General features: G+C 38.4%; 1 protein-coding gene across 1 annotated transcript in view; it reads right to left on the bottom strand.

Annotated features, from left to right (window-relative positions):
- Positions 1 to 21,709, bottom strand: part of TNKS (tankyrase) — a 131,602-nt gene that overhangs the window by 8,189 nt on the left and 101,704 nt on the right. Inside the window, exons 13-21 of the mRNA XM_027635854.1 lie at positions 14,468 to 14,639; positions 13,239 to 13,318; positions 12,144 to 12,289; positions 10,998 to 11,163; positions 7,955 to 8,174; positions 7,579 to 7,688; positions 4,859 to 5,047; positions 3,260 to 3,497; positions 2,469 to 2,551 (exon numbers count right to left, since the gene is read on the bottom strand). Coding sequence (XP_027491655.1) covers positions 2,469 to 2,551; positions 3,260 to 3,497; positions 4,859 to 5,047; positions 7,579 to 7,688; positions 7,955 to 8,174; positions 10,998 to 11,163; positions 12,144 to 12,289; positions 13,239 to 13,318; positions 14,468 to 14,639 — 1,404 coding nt within the window. The remainder of the gene's footprint in view (positions 1 to 2,468; positions 2,552 to 3,259; positions 3,498 to 4,858; positions 5,048 to 7,578; positions 7,689 to 7,954; positions 8,175 to 10,997; positions 11,164 to 12,143; positions 12,290 to 13,238; positions 13,319 to 14,467; positions 14,640 to 21,709) is intronic.

Raw genomic sequence — 21,709 nt, 5'->3', positions numbered from 1 at the left:
ACCAAACCTAGCCCAACTTCCAAGGTTGAAGACCTATCACCTCAGAAAATGGACTGTATTCATGGTGCAACCAAGACCTTATATATGTTTAATGGTTTTTTTCACTTCTAATTGCTGCCACCTTCTGGCAAACCTCTCCCTATTGCAGGATCATACCCAGCTGCTACAGTGTGAAGCTGTGCAAAACTTTTACTTCTCTTAAACCAATTAGCATGAGCCTGTTCTCATAAAAGGTTCTCACAAGCATTTTTACTTAGGTACAAGGAGGATGCAAGGAAATGCTGGGACAAATATGGGAGTATTTTTGAAGCGTTCAAAGTTTCACCGTGTTGTGCAATTCATTACTTTCACTACACAAGCAGAAATTAATAATCTATAAGCTTACTGATAAATGCTGTCTTTTTCAGATCAACATTGTTATGGTGTGCTATTACTATATATCTATATACACATGTGGACTTGCATGTGTATCAAACCAGTGTGTCAGCTATGCTAAGGCATGCTCAACTGTTCCACTATATTTGGAAATAATTAGCATTGTGAGGACATATACAACTATTCATTTGGTTGCAATACATGAATACATCTACAATCACCTGACAAGGTTTTAAATTTCAAGGTCGTGGAGATTAATGGTGGAAGCAAAAAGGTAATAAAACATGATGCCAAATAAACGTTTTTGTCAAGAACAGGAGATAAAGGCTAAATAAAGTACTGTGCACTATAAATCAATTGTGCACTGTGGTGATTCTATGAAAACCAGAACTATCTCAACTGGAGGAGATAACTGCATAAAATCTACTTGTAAATTTACACATTAAACTAGAATGGGGAGCTCAGCAAATAATAGAAAAGAAGTTGTATTACTAGCACAATTTGAATTGCAGGTGTAAACTCTGTCCACTACAAAGTGAATATCATTAATTCAAAAGAAAGCATCTCAAGTAAGGAATTAATAGATACACTGAATATCTGTCCAACCGAGCAGAAAACAACCCCATTGGGATCATTGTGGAAAAGCCACTGCAGACATTCATCATGTGCAGCAGAACATTAAAAAACCCAGAAAAACCCAAATCCTAGAAAGCATCAGGAGCAGGGTAGAGCCAAGGTGAAAAAGTGCACACAAAGTTACTGAGTGCTTGCAAAAACCAGCTTAAAACAATAAGCTTAAAGAAGATGAGCTTGTTTTTACTGCAAAGAAACTTACAAGAGGACCTAAATGGTTTCAAAACGATGAATACAGTGAATCCAAATTGCATTATTAAATCTTATTAGCCAGGGAAAATCTTAAAACAGGTTAGGAGCTAAGGAAGCAAAAGTATAACAAAACCAGCAAGGCAATAGGAAGGTGTGAAAAATAGTAAGAAAAGAGGAATGTGAGAAGAGTATAGGTTGGTTTGAGGTTGGTTTCCTTCTTAATAGAAACAGTTCCAAATTAAAGAAAAAAGCTTATGCTTCATATACAAGAAGGGGAAAAAATTATGTGGTATTTTAACTTTGGAGAAATACCTCCTAGAATATATCACAGAAATAGTTGGAACTTTTTCTGTAAGCAATACATTACATTTCAAACCTTTTTTCCTGATCCCTCAATAAAGGATTAGCAGCAGAGGCCGGAAGAAAAAATAATTATTCTATCCAGTCTCTTGTACTTGTACCTTTCACTTCCACCATGAATCCATGCAAACAAACAAATTTATTCAACTGTAACATCTTAAATTTAAGAAATGGTACATAAAAAGGGTCTACGAATACATTACAGAGACTTCTGCTCTAAAACATTATGTAAGGTTGAGAAACTGTTACATTAGTTGTACTCCTTTCTTATATTGTGAAATACTGATAAATCCGCAGGTTTTTTTCCCTATCTCTCAATGCCATTTGAAACTTGTTAGCCCTGCAAAACCCAATTAATGCTATGGTCCAAACCTAATAGAAATGTAGCTTCTGATTCTCTAGTGTGACTATGCCCTTGCAAACTAGATTTTTATTTCAGCATATAGTCAAACTGGAGTGTTTCCTAGATCTAACCAAAATACCACATGCAGCACTACAGGTGGTGAAAGGCTTTTCTGGCTATTGAGACTGCTGAAGGACAAGTGCAGGTTACATTTCAACCTAACTTTGTTATATCCATCATGTTCAAAGTTCACAAGGTCCAATATAACTTTCAGAATAGAAGCCAAATTGGCAGTCATAGTGTATGTATAAGAAAGTGAAAGCTACTGGACACCTGAATCAAACAACAGAAGATATTTTCACAGGTTTCTCAACTTTACTGTAACATATCTGGCAACTCATTTGTGGAAAACTGAAAGAAAACTTGGGCATACTTATTTTTCTGTAGATGTGACACTGGAGTTTTTTTCTTTCCCTTTTTCAATCACAAAACAAAAATGTTGCTCAAATTTATTAGGTTAGTTTACCTCTTAAACATACAAACAGAGATGAGGCTGGTCACTTACCTGTTCTGTCTCAAAGATATCTCGTAGGTGTTCAAGACCGAGGCTTTTTAGGAACTGGGTAATGTTCATGTCAAGACCAGAAACTACAGGAGAAGAAATGAGTATTTATATCCTATGCATCTGAATTAACAACAGCCAAACCAAACCAACCAACTTTAAAAAAATAATCAGTAGCACTGATTCTCTCAAAATTCCACACTCCGATTTTTTTTGCAATTTGTCCATGCCTGTAATAAACAATCCACTTCCATTGTGTCAAAGCTCTGTGCAAATCTCATCACTGTTCCCTCTTCAGAATGAACTATTAAAAGCACAAGCCATCTGTGACAAATGCAGACTTGTATTGTAAAGAGAAGGAAAGGAAGAGTGGGTGTATTTTTGCTATGTGATCACCTAGATGCTGACCTAAAGCATGGATTCCAGATACTAATTAAAGGGTTTAAAAGGCCTTAGCAAAGTCCCCCAGCCATCACAATCATAATTCCTTCATCAAAATAATTCTTATTGGATTTTCTTTATAAAATCAACAACAAACATCTGGGTACCTAATCAGATCTGCCTTTGTAGTCAGACCTAATCACTGACAGCAAACACAGATGAACAGTCAACAGTGCTCCTAGCAGAGCACGTGAAAACAGAGCAAGCATCAGGCACTTTAAAATGTAGGTAACAGTTCAAGCTGGACAGTATTTTCTTGCTAGTTGGAAATGCTTTCCAGATAAAGCAAGGCCTGTTGTGATACTAAACTACTGTACTTCTAGCAATGTAAACTTGTCCAGCAGCAAATGCACCTTCTCCTTCCTTCCTGTCAGTTCCTGCTGCTCCATCACCAGCATTTGATGCCCCTCCTACAGCTAGTTCTGCCAGTGGCCCAGTGAGGTTATCTATGCTGCTGGCAGCAGAGAGGCAGGACGGTGTGGATGCTGGCGAGATCACAGAGGCACTAACGACAGTAGCTTGAGGCTTGAAGCATGTAGGCAAAGCTTCTGGAGGCATCGCATCTATCAGCAAAGCTCGGATATCATCAGCCTGAAAAACAGAAAGAACATCCAACATAAGGTCCTACTATCACAAGTCACCAATTCCTGGAAATATATATAATTTTTATTTTCATTTGTTTTAATTGATTGGTCTCTTCCCCGTTAGAAAGAAAACCACCAACTTCTGTTACAGGGGAATTTGTGGTTGCAAGAACATTTTGATTCACTGTTCAGACACAGGTGAATTGGGTTCTCCCCATTTCTAAAGGTATGTAAGAAGGTATACCTAATTTCCTTTCTGGCACAGTGACTTTACAGGTGTTAAAGCCAGGAAGAACAATATAGCAACTTTATCTGAAATCCTTCAGAACCTAGGCCAGGGAATGCCACCTCATAATTTCTCTGTCAGGCTCAACTTCAGCTGAAGCACTTTGCCCTGGAACAAGGTTTCAATGGAAAGACTACCACTGCCTTTGCTATAATCATATCTCATAGTGTTAGAACAGGAAAAAAAAAAGACATGAGCTCAGGAGAAGTATGAACTTAGCTAAAAACTGGATTTAGCCTTTATTGACTAAATTAAGACAGACCCTCATCTTCTAGAATTTCCCTCTTGCAAGTTCTTGTAGAATAGAACAAAATAGGACATCCTTATTTACCCTCAGAGAAATCAAGTAATTTTCATATCCTTCATCACAAAGCAAGTTTTCTAAAGCTCAGTTTACTCTGGGGGATATTTCTTGAACTCTCCATAAATAAATCAATGACCTTAAAAGATACTCACAGTGTAACTAGACAGAGCATCCAATTTGGATGCATGATCTATTCCATCAAGACTGGTTAACCTGGGACATACATGTTCATGTAACTTTATTAGGCTTTTCAAGCAGCCACCACTAACAAGAAAGTTTACAGATGCCAGTTTCAGAAAAAGTTTGATAGCCACCTACAAATTTCAGAATGTTGTTTTGGAGTTACAAAAAAAAAAGAACTGAGGTAATGTGGAGGCACTGAGCATATTCATCCTCTAAATGATCCCATTTCTCTAAAGGCCCATCTGGTGTTCCTCCTAGGTTCAAAGAAATGATCATCAACAGTATACAGATTGACCATCATAAGGGACATTTCATAAAGTTTTATTTCTGGAAATGAGGAGATTGATCCCAGGATTAAATCCTTAAGCAGAAGCAAACCTTAAATCACAACCCATGTTAAGATCTCAGCCAAAGGAAAATGCCTGGACTGATGGGTAAAAAGTCACAAATAGGCATTCTGGAGATGCTCTTCTCTCTCCATCTCAGCACAATGAAAGCTGAGGACCCCTGATGTCATGGAACCAGAGAAAGGAATTTAACATGCAGAACAAATCCTCCAGAGCAGACTGTGGCTGGCATGCTAACATGAACTTACTGTTGCCAGGTCTAGTGGTGTCTGACCCTCTTGATTCTTCATGGTTGGATCTGCTCCATGAGCTAAAAGCAGAGCACAGAGCTGTGTCCTTCCTTTTTGTGCAGCTTCATGCAATGGTGTGAATGCCCATTTATCTGTTGCATTTACACATGTATTGTATTTGATCAACAGTGCTGCTATATCCACATGCTGGAAAACACAAGAACATCTTAATCAACATGACACTAGTAAAACATATATTTCCTTTTTCATGCTGGAGGTAATGGTGCCTAGAGACCCCCATAGTTTCTCTTTCCTTTAACTCATTCTGCCTTCTGTGTCTATGTAGCAGCACACTTCTTCAGGTACCAGTTTATATTGCAGCTCCATAGTCATCTGGATCTGTGCACTACCAGATCATTCACCAGTACATTAACAACTGGGATCAGGCACAGCATTATATTTCTGTCAAATCACCCTAAGTACATGACATGAAGTTTGTGTCAGCTGCAGAAGCAGACGTGATACTCGATCCTGCATCTAAAAAAATATTCATGGACAAATTTGAACTGGCAAATTTACATGGCTGCTACATTTGTGATACAACACTAGAAGCTCTGAAGATCAATGTGTTGTGCTACTGTCTGTACACGGAAGAATATGTACTGTCTGTACACAGAAGTCTCTATTGTACTTTCTTTCTTGCAATTTCTTGCAAGACTTTGAACCTATCTGTGCCAGCACAGATTAGTTCTTTCTTCAATAATATTTTATGGGAGCTGTAATTGATAAAATGCATTATGAGTGTCACAAGGGAGAACTGTTTTACACGGGCTATAAAAGTAATGAACTTATAACCCCACACTTCCATCAATATCCCATCCTTAGAGTCTCCCCAGAAATATAAGAGAATGGAAAACTGGCAAATAAAATTTTTGCCTGCCTCTGACCAGTAGATTTTTTTTTCGTGCAATACAACTAAGAAATAAAAAAGCACGTAGTCAAAATGAGTGGGTAGGAGGATGAAACACTGAACTTGTAAGCAGAAGCACAAACACTTGCCAATGGATTTCATTTTTCCCCTCACTGGCAATTAAATGACTCTTTGTAGCTCTCACGGAACGGCTTGCTCTCTGAACAAGTGTGATTTGAAAATACTGGAGACTTTATTTTTCCTCTCTGCAACTTTTAAACTTTTAAAGTAATTGTTGTTACTGTGATTTTTCTGCTGCAGAAGACCTACTGAGGGTCACACAGCATGAAGTACTGGATGGGAGAACTGAAGATACTTTGTGAGGAAAAGGCAGAGCCTGTGAAACCTGCCAGCTATGAACTTGTGAAACCTGTACTCATCTCTCTACCTCCCATTACAGAGACCTAAACAGGCTGATGACAGCTCAGAGAGAAGTGTGGGATGCCACAGGAAAGATATACAGCAACTCTTAACTAAATAAGCTGATAGAAAAGCATTAAACACCGTCTAGTTAACTCTTCCAAGAGAAAGTAATTAGATTGGCATTATGAATTTTAGAAGTGATAATCAGCTCAAACGAATTTCTAACATTTATCTGAGCCAGTTAGGGATGCTTTGGCTTCACATATAATAGTTTCCCATGCCAGAACACAATCTTTGCAACAGAATTTATCTCTAGATCTAAGCAACATCCTCGGAATTAATATTTATAGCAGTAAGTATATGATAAACAATATTGCTTGGTATTAGGACCCAGTAACATAAAACAATTCTGTGTTGCATTTCTCATATTTCATCAGGATTTGGAGCTTTTTGCTCTTTAGGACAGTAGGAATCCAGACTGACCTAAAGAACCAATGCAAATGATGTAGAACGAGTTTCATTCATGCTCTTCTTAAAAACAAGGTGAACACTGTACTTTTTATTTCAACTTGTGTCTCTATTAGGATCATCTCTCCCAGATTTTGATGGTCTTGTGCCAGGCCAGGTAGTAACAGACAAAGCACATCACAAGACCATCAAAAACACTACAACTTCTTGAGCTTCATGTCTTCTGTTTGACTGCAAGCACACTGCTAGGAGCTTCTCAAGCACTGTCTCTGTACAATTATTGCACAAGATTTCTTTCTGACCCCATCCACAACTAACAACTGCTTATAAGCAATCTATCAGGCATCTGTGCAACTGGTACAGGGATGCTCCCTTCTATATGGAGGAAGAAGGGCCTGCCTCATCCAAAATGGCTTCAATCTACCACTGGACTCCCACTGCAGCAGATGGCTTGCCCTGAAGGACAACCATATTATGAACACAGTAGCCCTTCAACGCTGTAGCAATAGCTTCCCACCAGACACCAGCTGCAACAGATTTCCACTTCCCTATCGTCACCTGCACACGATCCCCTGGTATTTTTCTCTTCCTTCCATCTACATCTTTCAGAGACAACTTGAGCTCTTTTCTGTTTCAAATGTCACCCCAAACTTAACAGTGTTCAATCCTATGCATCTGCTTGCCTGCATAAAAGCTATGTTGTAGTGATCTTTCCAAACTGCAGCCTTTAACTGCTACAGCACACCTGGATCTGTGTCTTATTTAGATCTGTAGGACTGCAAACAGCACTCACAACAGCAACTCAGCCCAACAAATATTTCACGCCATCAAAACCTGAACTATTTTCACAGAAAGACAGCTGCAAAATATCTGGCTTTGGATATGACTTCAAGGAGTTCCTTGCTGGTCTACTTATGGCAAGAATGCCTGCACCTACCCCATAGGATGCTGCGTTATGTAGGGGGATTAATCCTCCTTTGTCCTGGGCATTAACATCAGCACCATGCTCAAGAAGGTATTCAGCTACTTCCAAATTGTTGTAACCAGCTGTAGAAAAGCACAGGAAAAGAAATTAGGAGAGCTAAACTAAAGAAAAATATTAGACAGAAAAGCTAAGGCAATTTTTCCGCTACAAAAGTTCCTCTTCCCTAGTAACTGTATTACCTCCTGAAATATAAGTGCCACGGTTAACTCTTTGTACAGGACAGTTCTCTGCGGAACTCTTCTTATACCAGCCCTGGGTGAAATATACCCTTAGTCTACCACAAATGTACAAACCACAAATATACCACAAAACCTGGTGAGTCACCCACCTGCAAGGTGTAGCGGTGTTGAATTTCTTCCCTGGGTGTCTCTGCAATTGATATTTTCTTGAGTACATAACTTCTGCACTCGTGCCAGGCACCCCTTCTTGGCAGCATCTAGCAAGGCAGCGTCTCCTCGCAGTAAGTCCTGGATATCTGTGTCCCCTTCTTTCACCAAATCTAGAGGAGTGTTCCCATCTCGATTCTTTTTTGTTGGATCAGCTCCATGCTGCAAAGCCAAATGTTACTGTCACAATCATGAGCAGAGCAGTGAACGTAAGTGTGCAGCTATTTCATGGAACAAGATAGAAGGCAAGGAGATTTTGCTGACCTACCATCATTAAGTAACTGCACATGAGACTTAATTCAGGAGGTTGAGGCCTAACAGCACTAGTCTGAAACACAGCTGTATGAATCTCAACTCCATAGGCAAAAATGGCAACCCTCCGCAAGAGCTGCCACTGCTCTGCTTGCAACTGAAGTACGTTCAGAATCACGTCCTGCATAGCTATTTCCTACTGTCACAGCAGGTGCTAAAGAAAAGCCAACTGCAAGCACTTTGCTGCCAGTCCTCCCCTTCTCCTGAAAACTGGCAGGAATCAAATGGCTGGCAGAGGTTTTTCCTTAGCACAACTTTCTGAGCTAGCAAAGCCAGGCTATAAGTTTTACTAAATGCCACCCTGCTATTAAAAGGCACTTGTTTCAGAAGGGAATTAGAAAAATACTCTTCTCTACACATTCCAATAGATAACAGAAGCATCTTAAGCAGTTTATAGGTCCTCGAAAGCAGTGAAGAAAAAATTCTGGTGGATAAGTGGAGGTGGATGACTGCTGGAGTACATCTCTACTGGTAATGCAAGCAGATCAGGCAGTGATAAGAACACAGAACTGGAGCACCAGTAGATGAGAAGGGGAACATACAGCTATATAGAGCATATGGTGTGAGTCATGTCCACATTCAGTTTTGTGGGAGGACAGCTCCTTCCCTGTTCACTCTCAGCAGCAGTGGAAAAAAACAAAGATAGATAAGGCAGAAGCAGCTGCTGGCATTGTATTCTCTGACTGGTCTCTTTAGAATAATCAAACAAGTGGTCCAACCCCTGCCAGCAAGTCTGCCCTACCATTTCCCACTGGACATGCTGGCAAATCTGTGTTAGTGTGAGCCACAGGGAATGAGCTGGGAATGTGGAGAACAGAAGGAATTAACTGCCTTGTATTTGGAAGCAGTACAACTATGCTCAGGGTGTAAAGGATAAACAGCAAGGGACAGAAAGGGACAGAGTATTGATTACACAGAACCAGTTCCACATCTGTGGTTCTTTTAGGAAGAGAGTACTCTTTGCACAAAGCCCTTTAAACTGCAATGATTTCTCCAATATATGACCTTAAATCTCTTAATTTAAAACTCATCAAAATTGGAACTATTCAAATATGCTCCAGAATAAGTATCTGAATGAAGAGGCAGTGTCTTCTGAGACCCCCTTCAAGGCATAGAAACAAATGAAGGTGGTAATTTTAAAGAAAGGTGATGAAAAAAGACAGTGTCTCCAAAATGCCAGTATATTTTTGTTTCCTTCTTCAAGCAGACCAGGAGAGAAGGAGCACAAGTCAGGAGGATTCAAGCTCAACATCCACAACTCAGCGGAACTGACAACACTGCCAGCTGGCATAAGAGACACAGAGGAGAAACCCGGTGCAAGCTGCAGTGTGAGCACATCTCCACAGACACCCAGAGCCTTTACAAATCTGTCACCTTAGGGGCATATTTTAGCTCTTGTGCAAGAGTGATTTAAAAAAAAATAAATTTCAGCACTTTTCTATTTCCCATTGCACATCCATTCAGGATCCTCTGAACACAAAATATGGCTAAATTCCCAGTGGAATGATCAGAAAAGGCAATAGAACTCCAGTGTCTATAAACCAACACTGTGCTTCAGAGATTACGAGTACTCCTATAGCTTGAGCTAATCTCTGTATTCAGCTGTTACTTCCATGGCCATCATCATGCCTACTCCACAGACATATTTGAACATCTTCTGGTTCCTGCTGTAGATGTGTTTTAAACTAATGTGTTACTCTCTCTGACTGCTTTTTTGGCAATTAAGTGAAATAATGAATGAGATGGGAGGGAAATATCAGGACTTTGTAGTAGCAAATGAAAGGCTGCTGCGGAAGATTCTCATTATTTTAAGACTATCGATATTCTGATTTACTCCCATTTTAAATGTTGTGCTTCAGAGGGACATAAGTAGGCAAGGCTGAAACCAGGAAATAGGACTGACAAGAAATTCTGCTCTAGCACCCTCTCTCACCCTCCCACGGCAGGATATGACCTTATGTTAAGAAGTTTCTCAGACTCATGTTTCTCACTGGAAACATCTTTGCATTACCTCATGCTTTTTACAGGTTCTTCCACTAAGTATAATGAATATTTATGCCACAGCATATTAATATGCATTTCCTCCAGAAGCTTGATAAATTATACATTAACATAACAGTTTTAAATTTCTCTCATACCAAACACCATTTAGGACCCACCTTCAGTTATTGCTCTGTAGCACCCTCTTGCATAAGTATTAACAAAATTTACTTAAATGCAGTGACTGTTCCAGAAAAGGATGGACAAGACAAGGTGGGGGGATTGTATTTCTACACAAATTCAGCTGGTTTTTCCAGTTTGAGAGTCTTGTCCTACTTGGCTAATAGTATTAATACCTGTGTTGCAAAGAGTACATGTACTTTGTAAATGAATGACATAACACAAGAAATCACCTGACAATTGTCAGATGAAAATTGATTCAAAGATACCACAAGAACTCACTGAGTGCTATTAACTTTGCATTAATTAATCTTCAGAAAAATAAACATACATGAATTTAAGGACTGTTGTAGTTTAAGCTCAGATGGAAATTAAGCATCATGCAGCCACTCTCTCAACCCCTCCTTGTCTTTCCCCCTCCCCAAAACAGCACTGTAACAGCTACTGAGAAGAAATTAACTCTACCCTAGCTAAAACCAGGACAAATACACATCTGAGAACTCCAGCACATACTTTTAAAAGCAGTTTGCAGATTTCATATTTTCCTTTTGCTGCTGCTTCATGTAGAGGAGTGAATTTCCACAGGTCGGCCACGTTGACAGAAGCACCGTGCCTCACTAAGAGTTCAGCCACTTCGTAGTGTCCATAAGAACAGGCATTGTGTAGGGGTACCAAGCCACTAATCAAAGAGAAAGTATTAATAGCTAAAGAGAATAAAATCCAATATGCAATCCTATAAAGTTCCAGTAGATAAAACTCCCACTTCACCAGACATTATTGGTAACTTTCAGTCTTTCCAGTTTTCATGGTTTTATTTCTCTTCTATTAAAATATCAATTAAAACTTAATTATCCTCCTTCAGTTCTCATCCACGAGACTCTTAAATACTTAGCAAGCCCAGCTGTTACTGCTTCCACAAGCACGTAACTTCAATGCTTTTAACAACAGCCAAAATCTAAACTGCAAGACTCACTGCTGTTCTCAGTTGGATACTGAGTGTAAATTCCAGAAAAGATATAACACTATATAAAGTGTTTGAAGTACAGTTATTAGGTAAGCACTTTACATCTGAGAGACACAGAAAGATGCCCAAACATTTCTTTCAGGAAGAGTCTGAAAATTCAGTATGGGAAATTAATTATCCCCCACCCTGAACTAATATATTGGAGTGAAAGATCAAACATAATCATGCTATTCTACACGACTGCTTTGCAATTAATGCAAAAACCTGTAAATGGTTCATATAATTTAACTGAATATTAACTCAATAAATAACTTAATAATAAAACCTAACTAACAGAATTAGGAAAATAACCAGAGATAACCCTAGTATTTTACCCCATTCTACTCAAAACTAATTTTAGATCACCTAAAACAAGTTAAAGGCTGCTTTTAAGCACAACAAAGTCTCCAAAATGGGCAAAAGGGAGAAGTATCATGTACTACAGTGTACTTGACAATGGCTTTGCCAAAAAGCAAAGTATGCCTTAATGGTCTATAAATCTCCCTACAGCATAGGAACAAAGCAGAACACGAAGAAAGGAAAGAGAAAAATTTTCAAGAGAAAAACATGATGGTTACTGAGATCTGAGCAAAATGAATATGCAGGATATAAGTCTCATACTAATAGAAAACAGCATCTCATGGAATTCAATGTACCCTTTATCTTTGGCATGCACATCTGCTCCATGGTGCAACAGATACTCCACCACTGATACGCGGTTATATCCTGCAGCAAAATGCAGTGGTGTTGAATGACGGCCTTCCAGATCTCTACAATTCACATTCTGAGGGCTGCAAAGTTGCTGCAAAGACAAAAATAGCCAAAATCTAGTACAGAACCAAACCAAACAAATAGAAAAACTCTACAAAACCAACCAAAACCAACAAAACACCAATCAAACAAACCCAAAAGAAAAAGCCTAAACTACCACCTCCAGAGACCCCAAACTATTTATTATTATATACAAATTTTCAGAAGTTAAGTATCAGGAAATTTGTTTGCACTTAGATAAAGTTAAAAAAATAACTGCTCTAAATTTATGGCTGAAAGTACCTCTATAACAAACAAGACTTAAATGATGGAAGCAGTATGAAGAAGTTCCTAAGGTATTAGAAAGGATGAACCTCTACATCATGAAGTACCAGTTTCAAGGCCATGTAATTTTTTCCAGATATGTTACCATTTCCAGCCCATGCTGCCTTCAGAAATCTAGAAATATTGAGCTTAGCAGTCAGAGAAGCTGCTGGTGCACAAAACTGCTGCTGTTTGAATATTAATATATATCATGTTGAAGCTCAAGGCAGGAATGTATGCAGAACAGTCTATATGCAGGCCATGTTGCCCACACACCAAGTATGAAAGACAAGATCAAACCTTCCTATGATGTTGGGAGTCCATGGCCTGATCCTTCACCTTCAGATGAAGGATGGCTTAAAATAAGAAGTCTGCTACCTGTTAATAGTGTTTGCTTGCCTTCTGATTGAATCATGCACTTGAGGCTTGTTTCTACTAAACTGATTCTGCAAATCACAGGGTTCACTTCAAAGAATTATGGCTACATCTGAGTCCATCAAAGGCTGTGTGAAGGACTGGTAAAATGAGCAACCAAAAACTCAAGAGAAACACACTTCAGCATTTTTTATGATGTACCTTTCACTGGGTATTACTTCCACAACTCTCATAGCATGGGCTTCCACAAGCCTTGCACAGTGATGCAAAGTGGAAAATTAACATGAACTGCTCAAACCTACCTTCACAGTTTCCAAGTCTCCAGCTTTAGATGCTTCTAACAACCGATAATCCACATCTGATGTGCGCACAGGTGTACTTTCTACACAGGGATAAAGATGTTTAGGATTACTTAGGATAATTAAGTTATATTAACTTGTGCTCAACATATTTTCCAAAATTGGGGGGTGGAGTTGGTTTGTTGTAATCTGTAAAAATGCAATTGGGGTTGTGATGTTCAACGAAAAAGCTGAATAAGGAGTCTTAGTTTCAGTGTAAACCAGTAAATTTTCGACTCTAGAGCTGACATTCTTCTCTCTCAATCCACATACATACATTCATGTGCACATTTTAAACTGGTAATGCTATCTGTGTAACCAGCTACATCTCAGGAGTGGGTACACTTCAAAACAGTCCTTCCTTGTACTGCTGTAAAATGCCTTTTTTTTTTTTTTTGTCCTGTTTTAAAACAATAAAGTTGAAAACATTGGAGGAAATAGAGTTTCTAGCTACCACAGATCTTCTCATCTATCCAGATATGTGCTTTTCCTTGACTACCTGCACATCTCACTGTAAGGTGAGTTACTTCCTCTGTAGTTGCTACTGATGCAAGTATTCTTCTCTGTACTTGCAAAAATTCAACTGTAACATGCATAAGAGGATGCAAACCCTTAAGCACTTACAGGAAAAACAGTGGCACCCTCTTTAAACATTCATTCACTTCTTCAATGCAAGATATAAACAAATTGTTATCTACGCAGTTTGTTATCTAAGCACTTTAACAACAAAATCTTTCTCTGCTGGACAAGTGATGGATTTGAAGTAAAAGTCCAAACAGCTTAGCCAATATCAGAGTTTTTCTGCCTGTAACACTCTACTTGTGACTGCTAGAGTATAGAGTACCTAACAGGGAGGCCGGTGAAGGGAAGAAGGTTTCCCACATGCTCAGCGATATTCCAGTTGCCTTGGAACTTGCTACCAAAAAAGCCCCAAAACTCCCTACCTGCCTTCCTAAAGTTCCCTGTATAGCAGCATGCTCTAAATCCACAAGAGGTTTATTTTCTTCCCAATTTGCACAAAATCACTGAACTGATCAGTGCTCTTTATTTACGTATTTATATTTTCTGACAAGTATCACACAGGGATAGATGAGAAAAGTACTGCAAGTCTCTTACATTGAAAAAGAAATAAGATACAAAGCTGTAAAGGGAGAAACTGAAGTTCAAAAACACAATCCTTTATTTTTACCCACCACTTAGAATCTGTTGCACTGCTTCATTTCCCATCTGTGCTGCTGTGAAGCCTTGTAAAGAGATGATGGAAGGATCAGAGCCGTAACTCAGCAACAGCCGGCAGGTTTGCAAGTGACCTGCTAATGCAGCCCTGTGCAACGCTGTTTGACCAAGTGTGTCCAGTGCATTCATCTGAAAAATCAGCAGCAATATAAAATAAAACACTGCTATAATTAAAAGCCTGCACCTGTCCCTGTCCTTAATAAGAAGAATTTTCTGGCAGACAAATTTATCTTTCAATTCCTCTGCACTGAAATTAAACAAAACCAAATGACAAAACAGGAAAACACTCCAAAGGAAAAATAATGTACCATAGATATTTTCGTGTCTTTTAACAACAGAGGTTATTTGTTTGCAGAGCTAGCAGACAACATAGGATCCCCAAAACCATACTTAAAATAGCGATCAAGCTTTTGAAAAATTCGATGAAGCCGACCTTTTGTAAGAAAAGCAAACCTATCACAAAAGAGGAGAAGGACATAAATAGTTTACCAAACAATTCTAAGGTCTTCCAGTTTTAAGGAAATTACCATCTCTCATTCTCAGAAGGAGAATTAACTCAACATTACACGCTACCAAGAATTAATGCAAAACAAAGATGTCAAACTAGGAATTCTGTGAAGGATGGGGGAAAAAACTTGGATACAACAGTCCATTTCCTCCTCATTTTTTGTGCCTTTACAGAAATGTTAAGCATAATTGGATATAATTCTACTCAATACAGGATTGCATAAACAGGCAAAATGGAGTATTGCTTTCAAAGAGTAAGAGATAATGGAAACATATCTGTCTGTCAAGATCTAAAAGACTACCTAAATAACTAGAAGCATCTCCACTGGTACACTATCAAAGAAAGGCAAAGAATAATAGAGAGCTTTAAAAAGCGGAAAAAACACCCCATAAAAATAACCTTTTGAGAAGATACTCTGTACCTAGCAGCAATCCATTACAAATTTAAATGCTAATGCCCAACAGCTTTTTTACCACTTTATGAAATACAGAACTACTCTATATTCTCTGCAAGCAACTCAGAACCTGTTATCTGTTTCCAAGCCTACAGATTGCAGGCTGTGAACTGCGTGCATAATAGACTTTGTCCTGTAAAAACCCCACCCTTCTACATTCTCAAAATCTTTGCAGTGGCAGCAAACAAAGGTTTTGCTTGCTATTTATCACCTAAAATGCATCATGCAAACTCTACTACATTTCCACAAAAACAAATGAAAAAACGTCTTGGGTAAGACACATGTTCTATAACTAAATGAAATTTAATTAGAGGAGTAACTATGTAAAGCTCTACTACCAAATAGGGTAAAAAAATAAGTAAAATACCTGCAATACTACAATATCAAGCCACAAGAAAGAACAAAGAACAACCAATCAAATAAAGAGAAGCATGATTCAATATAGTCTGAAACTATTTTACAGACTGATGAAGCAAAAATTTCTCAGATCACAAACCTCTCTTACAGGAAGATGGACAGGAGAACAGTTCTGCTTTCTTTTAACTGTGCTCAGCTCATGCCACTCTAATGGGATTGCCCTAAAAGTTTTGTTTCAAATAAAAAACTTACTGCTATCATGAATATTAAATAGATGCTGAATGTCCCAAATCCATCATTTTGTTTAGACGAGGATACTCATCTACTTCAGGACACTGGATACCTTTCAGCAATGAGAAGGGCCCAGAGAAAAGCAGAGGTCTGGGGCTATACACGTTTAGTGATGGTAGAGGCAGAATGAAATGAGATTTGTGAATTCTGGAAGTAGCTGATAACACTGTTCATCCAAGAAAGAAAATCATAAGTAATGTCTTCTTTAACACTGAATTCCTGTGTTAAACATGCCTGTACTGAACAAACTGTAGGAGCAACAGTAGCAAGGCATTCACACTGCAGAACTCGATACTAAGTTCCTGGAAAAAATGTTAATATTCATTTGAAAAGAACACTGTCACAGTCATCAGAGCCATCATCTCACATGTCTTATCCAGGTCTCCTTTCACTTCTAAATCATTATCTTTGCAAACAATCAATTCTAGTGGCAGAAGAATGTCAGCCATTTGAAGAAATACCTGCTTGCTTCTGAGACAAAAAGGGCTGCAGCTGACAGAGGGATGCATGCACCAAATGCAGCTGCTCTTTACCTCAGAAGCAGAAAAATGCTTTGCAGGGCAATTTCACTTGGAATGTGTTCACTTTGGGGCAGGTCTTCTCTCACCAATAATGCAACACTTGTCTAAAACCAAACAAAGAATGTACTCCAATAAGGCTGGAAGCAACGAGATTTATTTCCAAATGAAAATCAACTTGAGCACTACAAATTGAAATACATAACTGAGATTAAAGTCTCATAAAACCCAAACCTGGTACAGCATATGCTTGGGCTAACCAGTGTTTGATACCAGGTCTAAAAACATATGCCTTTTCAAATTCAGAGCTAAAGTTTAAGCCCTATTTGACAAAATATAAAATATCCAAGGTGTACTGCCTTATTTCTGCACTGGGAAGGTAGATTGTTCCAGCTGCACTTATCAAAAAATGATAAATATTCATTTGGTCCCCTTTATAGGCAGTCTGAAATTAGAAGGCTTGCAGTTCTGAATTATTTTACAGAGAAGTTTTCTGCAAGGAGTTAAAAATGACAGGTTTGACAACTTTTATTCCACAGGACACTGGCTTTCAATCTGATTTCTTCAGCTTTTAGCATGAAAGGAGTCATTCCACTGCTCAAAACACAACATAAACACAGAATGCAGTTATCAAATTAAGAGTTTTTAAGTAAGGCTTTTCACAGAAGGATACTGTCCTATACAGTATTTCCCAGTGGAGACTTCCTTCTGTTCTTTCCTTTCATCCCCTTCATTTCCTTTCCCCCATCCTGAATAGATACAGTAGAGAAATGGAAATGTTCATGTACCATCAGACACCGCAGAGTTTCCCCTTCCCCCACTGCTGCTCTCTTGGAGCAATATACACAGTTATAGCAATATTCCCTTGGCTGCCAGGCACTTGTGGCAGCTCAACAGCTGGGACCTGTTCAGGAAACATTTTTTGCAAGACTTCATAATCATATCAGCTTTCTGTCAATATCAAATGTCCTAAATATCCTCCTACTCCTTGATACTACAGCAGCACAAAAAGCAACAAGTTTCTCTGTGAGATCTTTCTAAAAATCACATGTGAAACCTGCACTCAGACAACAGTTCCAGTATCAGAGTATCCTTCCCTGCAGTGCAAGTCTTCTAACTGCTCTCCTGGTGCATTAATTCTGAAGACAACTTGCAGTATGTCTTGTGTCTTTGTGCATTGGTAACAATAAACATGACAGGAGTGAAGAGGCACTGGTGACAATTTTAAGCTCTGTCAGCAGGAAAAAAAGCAGTAAAAAAAGGATCAGTTTCACTCTGGAAGCTCTCACATGATCCGGTCAGATGTTCCACAACTGCCCCTTCTGCATAAAAGCTTAAGATTAATGTCAGGATGTTTGCGTGTCTCAGCAGTGAGAAAAGTTGAACCACTCAATCACAATAGATCACACAGTTCTTCACATAACTGTTATAGTCCAGAACCTACTTTATGAAGGAAATTTAATTTTTCAATGCTTACTGTTTACAGAGAAAATTGTATCTCTACCTGAAATGTTGGACACAAATGTATTATACAACACAGTTATTCAAAACCATTTCAGTTTGTTGTGTTGGTCTAGACAGACAGTGACCATTTTCAAATCCATGATCAAGAAAGGTTGACAACATGCTACTCCAATGCACAGAAACATCTGTATTATGCAAAGATCCATAAAGCAAGATCCTCCCAGCAGAGCAGAATGAAGTCGTTTCTGCTACCATCGTTTCTGCTCTCTGATATGACCTTAGAAAGGCTCATTTTCTCTTGCAGAAGAATGGTTTCAACAGTATCCTTTAGAGGTGTATAATAGTTAAAGAGCATTCATGACATCTCCACACTTGCCCAAGATAGCAGTGAACTTGCACGTATAAAGGTTTTTCTTTCCAACAATCATTCCGATTCAGAAAATACTCTAATTCCGTTCTTCTGCACTACTACAAAGCTGAATGTCTTTCCAGACATATTAAATTTCCCATGGATCTGTAAATTTGGGCAAGGAGTTAGTTGCAAAAAATATTCAACTATCTAGCAATACAACAAAACAGGATAAAACTCACTTTGTCACTAGCTCACCACCTTCAAATTATTTTCTTTTTAAACGAAGGATTTTGATCATCTTCAAAGATAAAATTGTGGCATTTGAAGACTTGCTCATCGTTCTAATAAAAATTGTTTATGTTTGAGGATTCTTTAAATATGTTCTGCTTTTATTTTTCATATGGTACTTTGAGGATATTCAACATCAAATAAGCCATGATGTGAAATGCTGTCTGACACTGCAGTTCAGGCAAGCAAGTAAAAACTGGATATGACAGTTAAAACCACAGATATTTATGATCAACATTCTTGAAAAAAATTCTAAGAAATACCAAGGTTTCTTACTTGTGCTTTAGATGCACAATTGACAGTCAACTTCTGCAAACTCAAGTAACAAGCTAATGAAAATATCTTCCAGGGCACATGTATTGCTTAGCAATGCTGATGTGCAAGGGATGTTGCACCAAGGACTTCTTCACAGTTCAAATTATGAACCTAGTTTATGCTGTCAGTAAGGGCCAGCACCACACACCAAAATAAGCAAGTTGTGACTTTAGGTTAATTCTTGCCAATGCTAACGTTCCTAGAAATCTTTCTGTAAAATAAGTCTAGATCAAGCACGTGTTTTTCAAGCAGTCTTTCACTGTTTATTATCGTCTAACATACTTCAAACAGCAAATGTACACAACGATAAAATTAAATCCAGCTCCAAGACCAGGAACCATCTCTTTTTCACCCCCCAAAAATTCCCTAAAGCTGTCTTTGCCATGCTACAGCTCTTTTTGCAGAACAAGAAAAGACTAAGCAAACATGCATACTTCACTTTAGCCCACTTTTGCTGTCTGACTCAGCTGCTCCTAAAGGAAACAGTAGAATTTCCTCTCTATTGCTAATACAATCACAAATTATTTTCAATCCTCAGAATTTGATATGACTTTGTCTGCTGAATCTGTTACTGGTTATTTTGTGGATCAGCTGTCTGCCTTTTGGCATGGAATTTCAGAAGAAGAAAGTTCCATGTTCTTTGAAGCCCCAATTACACATCTTTTTCAAATTGTTACTCTCTCTATAATCAGTAGTTATGTCCAGAAGGTAGATTAAAGCTGACTTGTATAGTACCTCTCCTTTGAGAGAAGAAATGACTGTAAAGTAAAAAAAAAGACATGGTAGCTGCCACCCATACACACTTCAGAAAGCATTTGATATGGGAAAACATGTGAAATATTTTATATGAAAAAAATAGGGATTGGTTGAAGAACTGAATGTATTGAAAGTGGGAAGGCTGCTCAGTGGTTGGTTGTGGGACAATTTTATTCTACTATTTGCATTAATGATCTTGGCACAGGAGAATTGTGCCGAGGGGCACAAATACACAAAATTAGCAAAAAAAAATAATCAAGATTCTCTGTGCACTACGAGACTATAGGAAGGATCTGAGTATTACTATCTCATGTCTATTAAAAAGGCAAACATGATCCCAATATGCATCAGTCCAGCATTTACATCAGAGTGCCATCTGATGGAAGTGCCATCATGGAAGGCAGTGGGGGAATGAATTCCATTCTTGTTGCCTGAGTTCCGAGATTTCTTCTGGTGCTAGTAAAGAGAAGGGGTTATAAGCATAAACAGGAAATGGCAATGTTCCCTTATGAAGGATGACTAAGTGTTTGAGGCTTTTAGCCTACAAAAACAAAGGCTTAGAAGAATCAGTTTGTTCACTGCAAACACCTCACCAAAGGAAGCATCAAAATGGAAAAGATGTATTTAAAATGCAGGAGAATGCTGTTCGAAGCTGCTACTGCAGTAGGACTAGATCCACCAGCCTGTGAGAACCCTCTCTTGTAAAAAATACCAACTAAACATGATCAAACAGCTTAGTACATCTGGTTACATCTTATGAAGCAACTAAAATTCAAGGCACAAAAAGAGTAAACATTAATAAAAAATTTCCAGAAACACAATAAATTTTTTAAAAAAATAAATATCAAAAACCTGTATCACGCTTCAGGGATTAAAGCTACCATGTCCCAACAATTAGAAACAAAGAAATATCAATGTTAAAAGTATCTGATGAACTGCATGTCCACAATCTTGAAAGCAAGAGGTCAAATGATATATCCAAGCAAGACAAACATTTTAGAGTAATTAAATATGCCTAGTTAACTAATAAATACTCTTGAGCATATCCCATCTGAGAACTTCAAAGTGCCTCATAAAACCCTAACGATCTATCTCTCATTAAAAATTATGGTTGCATTATGTACTGTTTTACAGCTAAGAAACTTTGGACACTGATAAAGAGGGACCTGATCCACTGCAGTATGGAAATATATACTTAATATTAACTTCAATTGGTCTCCTGCCATGCACTTAAGTGCTTTGCTAGATCATAAATGTGAGCAGCTATCCTCAGAATAACACAGGAGACAGGATATGAATGAAGAATGAGGTTTAATGACCACCTCTATTTGCATACTGTCGATGGAATAAACAACAGAACACAGTGTGGCATTATTCTGCAGATAACTGTGGGCCACTCACCACCATCATTCAGTCCACAAGTGACTCACAGATCATGATTTAGAAAATCCTGCTTCAGGATATAAAAGCTATCAAAAGAACACACTACTGACAAAACCAATAAAATTTGGCCTTCCAGTGAGGATCTTTGAGCTTACTCCTAACTTGACTACACTGAGCTAGATTTTCAAGGGAGCACTAATTTAAACACTTAAAGTACAGTAGCAGGCTTTCCAGAAAGCCTCAGCGCACACCAACTACTTGTATTTCAAAGCAGGTAGTATGTTGGTATCAGTACATTTGAAACTATGGCACGTCCAGTTCAGTGCCTGACCAAATACTATCAGTACTCAATTCCTGTGCAAAATCAGATCCATAAAGCCATGCGGTATCTATTCAAAATATGGCAAAATTCATTTTTTTTCACTTCCAGTGCATAGGTATGCTACTAAGGGTGAATCTGGGAAAATAATAATGAATGGTTTTAATAACTATCTCTGGCCCTGCTTTCTTGGG

This window comes from Corapipo altera, unplaced genomic scaffold, assembly GCF_003945725.1.
Source record: "Corapipo altera isolate COAL_440 unplaced genomic scaffold, ASM394572v1 22b, whole genome shotgun sequence".
NCBI classification, from domain to species: Eukaryota; Metazoa; Chordata; class Aves; order Passeriformes; family Pipridae; genus Corapipo; species Corapipo altera.
Note: the sequence above shows the minus strand (reverse complement) of the source record. Positions and strands in the feature narration are given on the sequence as shown.